Source organism: Cornus florida, unplaced genomic scaffold (genome assembly GCF_030987335.1).
Source record: "Cornus florida cultivar Cherokee Brave unplaced genomic scaffold, ASM3098733v1 CherokeeBrave_3.0.0_Hap2_Chr02, whole genome shotgun sequence".
In the NCBI taxonomy this organism is placed as follows: domain Eukaryota; kingdom Viridiplantae; phylum Streptophyta; class Magnoliopsida; order Cornales; family Cornaceae; genus Cornus; species Cornus florida.
The window spans coordinates 48,509,779-48,513,413 of NW_026775572.1; the positions used below are offsets into that span (position 1 = coordinate 48,509,779).

The 3,635-nt window shown below is 34.9% G+C and overlaps 1 protein-coding gene across 1 annotated transcript; it reads left to right on the top strand.

Annotated features, from left to right (window-relative positions):
* Positions 1-1,621: 1,621 nt before the first annotated feature.
* Positions 1,622-3,327, top strand: LOC132286997 (zinc finger protein 5-like). Its single transcript, XM_059789457.1, has one exon. It carries the CDS (start codon positions 2,009-2,011, stop codon positions 2,798-2,800), a length of 792 nt encoding a protein of 263 aa, XP_059645440.1. The 5' UTR covers positions 1,622-2,008; the 3' UTR covers positions 2,801-3,327.
* Positions 3,328-3,635: the final 308 nt, after the last annotated feature.

Below are 3,635 nucleotides of genomic sequence, written 5' to 3' on the forward strand. Positions count from 1 at the left end.
TTTTTGCCAAATTTTTTAAACATATTTTTAAAAAAAATATCGAATTATACTCGTACGTTTTCGTACCTATATTTTTTTCGTACCGTATTTTACTAACTATGGTCCCACTCTAGATTAAGGTGAGATATCAAAAATGATAAAAAGCAAACAGTTTTGTTACATGGGCATTTGGAATAATAAACCCTTTTATAATGACTTGTGTCCTCTTTCAAATTACTATTGCATCACGGATCTATTCTTCAAAAATCAACCAAAATATCATTACCGATCTTGCTTTATTTTCTATAAACTAATTGATTAATTACCAATCTTGTTGTTCAGTCAATTTTGGCATACTTTGAGTTCTCTTTTTCCCCCTAAACATTTTTCTTTAGGAATTTGTCTACAAAAGAAGCAAAATAGAAAATTCAGTGGATGCTAATGGAGATTCTGGGATGGCTTATGGTAGGGACCACCTCTTGATCCTCAATCTACCCATATAAGATAGATGATATGAAACAAGAAGAAATCAATCAATCATCAACCAACCCACCCAGCCACCATAAACCAATCCTCCCAAGATTGCCCCTCATTTTTATTCCACATGTTAGGACAGTGAAATGCTTGATGACAGAATGCCTACTTGGAATTCTTCTCTAAAAGCAAGAAAGCAATTTGAGTAGACTAGAAAGAAAGTGAATATATATATACATATAAATAAAAAATAATAAAAAAAAAATAAAAAATAAAAAAGGAGTGGGAATTGATGAGAAATGAGAGATCTATTGGTGGGAAGAAGTCCACCCAATGGAAAGATTTAGCTAGAGACAATGGAATAACAACACAATCTAATAAGTTTCTAACATGTCGCTAAAGCAACAAAAGATGGGGTCCAACAAGAACAACTGTCCAACACAAATGCTTTGCTTATGTATTGATTAATATTAGATGATGACTTGATTCACCTTAAACATATGCTTTTTGGGGGGTATAATTTAAATTATAGAGTTTACCTGCTCTAAGAAGATATGCCCAGATCTCTTTGAAGACCTCTTAATATATATTAATTAGTATATATGCTTACATCATAACCCACTTCTTATATTCCTTTGTTTAGCAAAGTACTCACCCTATCATATTTTAAGAGCATCCCAAAACATGGTCAAGATATATATATAGATATGGTTTTGGTTTAATTTAATAATTTGTATATATTAATTAAGTGGAAGGATAATTACAAAGAAGCTTCATTATGTGCTGAATAACACAACCTCTCTCTCTCTCTCTCTCTCTCTATATATATATATAATATATATATATATATATTATATGAACATGATTAATTGGACTGTAGTAGATGGGACTGGGCACCTACAGATTTTTTATTTAATTATTTTTTGTCTACTATATGATAGGCTTTGCATGAATCCACTAGTTAGTTGGTCAAGCAAAGTAATCTTTAATAAGCATTTTTAAGCACAGTGAGCAGATTTGTTGCAAAGTTAGAGCCTCCTTCCTTCCAGGTGATTACATCCCCATCTTCTTTGACTTTTGTTCTTACAGTTAATTTAATAAGCATTTTTGGAATATTTGTTTTTTAATGACCAAGTGCTACTATAATTGCATGTTTTATATATTTTGAAGTGCTTATATAGACTATATTGTTAATATAAAACACAACACTGAATCCTCTTTGATTGGAGAAGTTTGGGGGTGTATCTACTACAATATTGACAAACTTTAAACCAAATTATACATATTGCATTATATATACTGCTTTGAGACAGCTTCCCTTATCTGACTATTCTTTCTCTTCTTCTTTTTTCCAATTGTTTAATTTATTTTATATTAAATATTGGTACGTTTATGCTGTTCATGATTATAAAACTATTCATGTTTAGCCATGCAATGCGTTGTCAGAAACCAATTGAGCTTACTATAAAAGGAAGAGAGGCAAAACAAGATTTGTGTGTCAGTACAACCCCCAAACAAAAAAGAGAGAAAATTGTTTTCTCATATCAAGAGAGAGATGGAAAAAGATGTGTCTAGTCTTCTTTCTCCAACATGGGATGGAGATAATGAATTCTCTACGAAGTCCTGTGCTGAGAAGAAGCTCAGATTGTTCGGATTTGAGCTCGACCCTAGTAGGAATGGTGAGACATGCCTCAAGGGGTGTGTGGAAGGTGATGAAAGCGTGAATTCATCAACCACGGTTTCGCCCGGAAGGGAGAAGCCTCTGATCAAGGAGAAGAGCAGCTTGACAGGTGAGGCCCCGGAGGAAAAGAAGTTCGTGTGCCAATACTGTTTCAAGGAGTTCGCGAACTCACAGGCGTTGGGAGGTCACCAGAATGCTCACAAGAAGGAGAGGATGAAGAAGAAAAGGTTGCAGCTTCAAGCAAGGAAGGCCAGCATCAACTACTACCTCCAGCCTTTCCAAACTAACCATAGTGTCAATTACCATGGCTCAACTACTACTCCATTGTTTTACAATTATAACCCCTCCTACTATACTCCTGACGGCCAATTCACACTCTATGATGAGTCTCAAATTAGTTTCAGCTCGTCTGATCAAGAAATCCCTATAAACGGGTCCCAGATATCCCAAATATCAAACTGTTACACCTTACCTGCCCAAATACCTTTCCAACAAGATACATGTAGGTTCACTCTCACACAAGCCCAGAGATCTGGAGAGAATAGGCCTGTTAGAGTCAAGCCATGCCCTTTGCCTGGTTCAAAGCATAACTGTAAACATTTGGATCTTCAATTAGGGTTGAGCTTGCATTCCAACATCCAAAACAAGTCTAGAAGTGGGATATAATTGCATATATATATATGTATATGCCAATTTAGGCACAAAATGGTAATATCCTTCCTAGTTTAAATTCTTTCATAAGTCTCCCAAAACATGGAAAATTTTTATGGATCTAAGAAGTTCATCACAGGATGAAAAAACTTGTTCCTTGATCGAATATATATATAGCTGAGCGATCCCGTTACATCTGTGCCACCACTTATATATAGCTCTTTTTTCATCATACACACAGTACACACACCGGTTTCATTTACACCAGCCATGAATATATATGAAGAAGAGCGTTATCGTGCTTCTTATAAGTCCATTCCAGGTAGTCCATTCCTGGGGTGTGAAGCCGGTGAAAGACAGCGTGAAGTTTAGCAGTTTGATTTGGATGGAAGCCATGGCCTCAACTTCATTTCCTGACAATTTATATATTTTTGATGTATTAGCACTGATTGAAAATTGTTTGATTAGGCTACTTCTATTTATCAATAAACCATATATAGTCCACAGAATCTTTCATTTCAACCATGATTGATAACTAAAAACTTGCAATCTACTTTCCTGCTCACTTAATTTCTTATATGATAAAATTGAAATTGATTAAAGTTAAACATAATCCCAAGCTGGATGTGCCTTGTGAAGTATGAGGTCTCGTGACCAGGACGGAGCCAGCTTGGGCTACAGATGGGCACGTGCCCCGGGCCCAAGCTGACTCATTAAATTTATAACATATATAGGTATAATATTTAAAAAAATTATTTTGTAGCCCCCTGAAATTTATTTTCTTTCAAAAACAGCCTTGGAAATGAATTTTCTTTTATTCATTTAAGTATATAATTTATCTTTGTGCCCC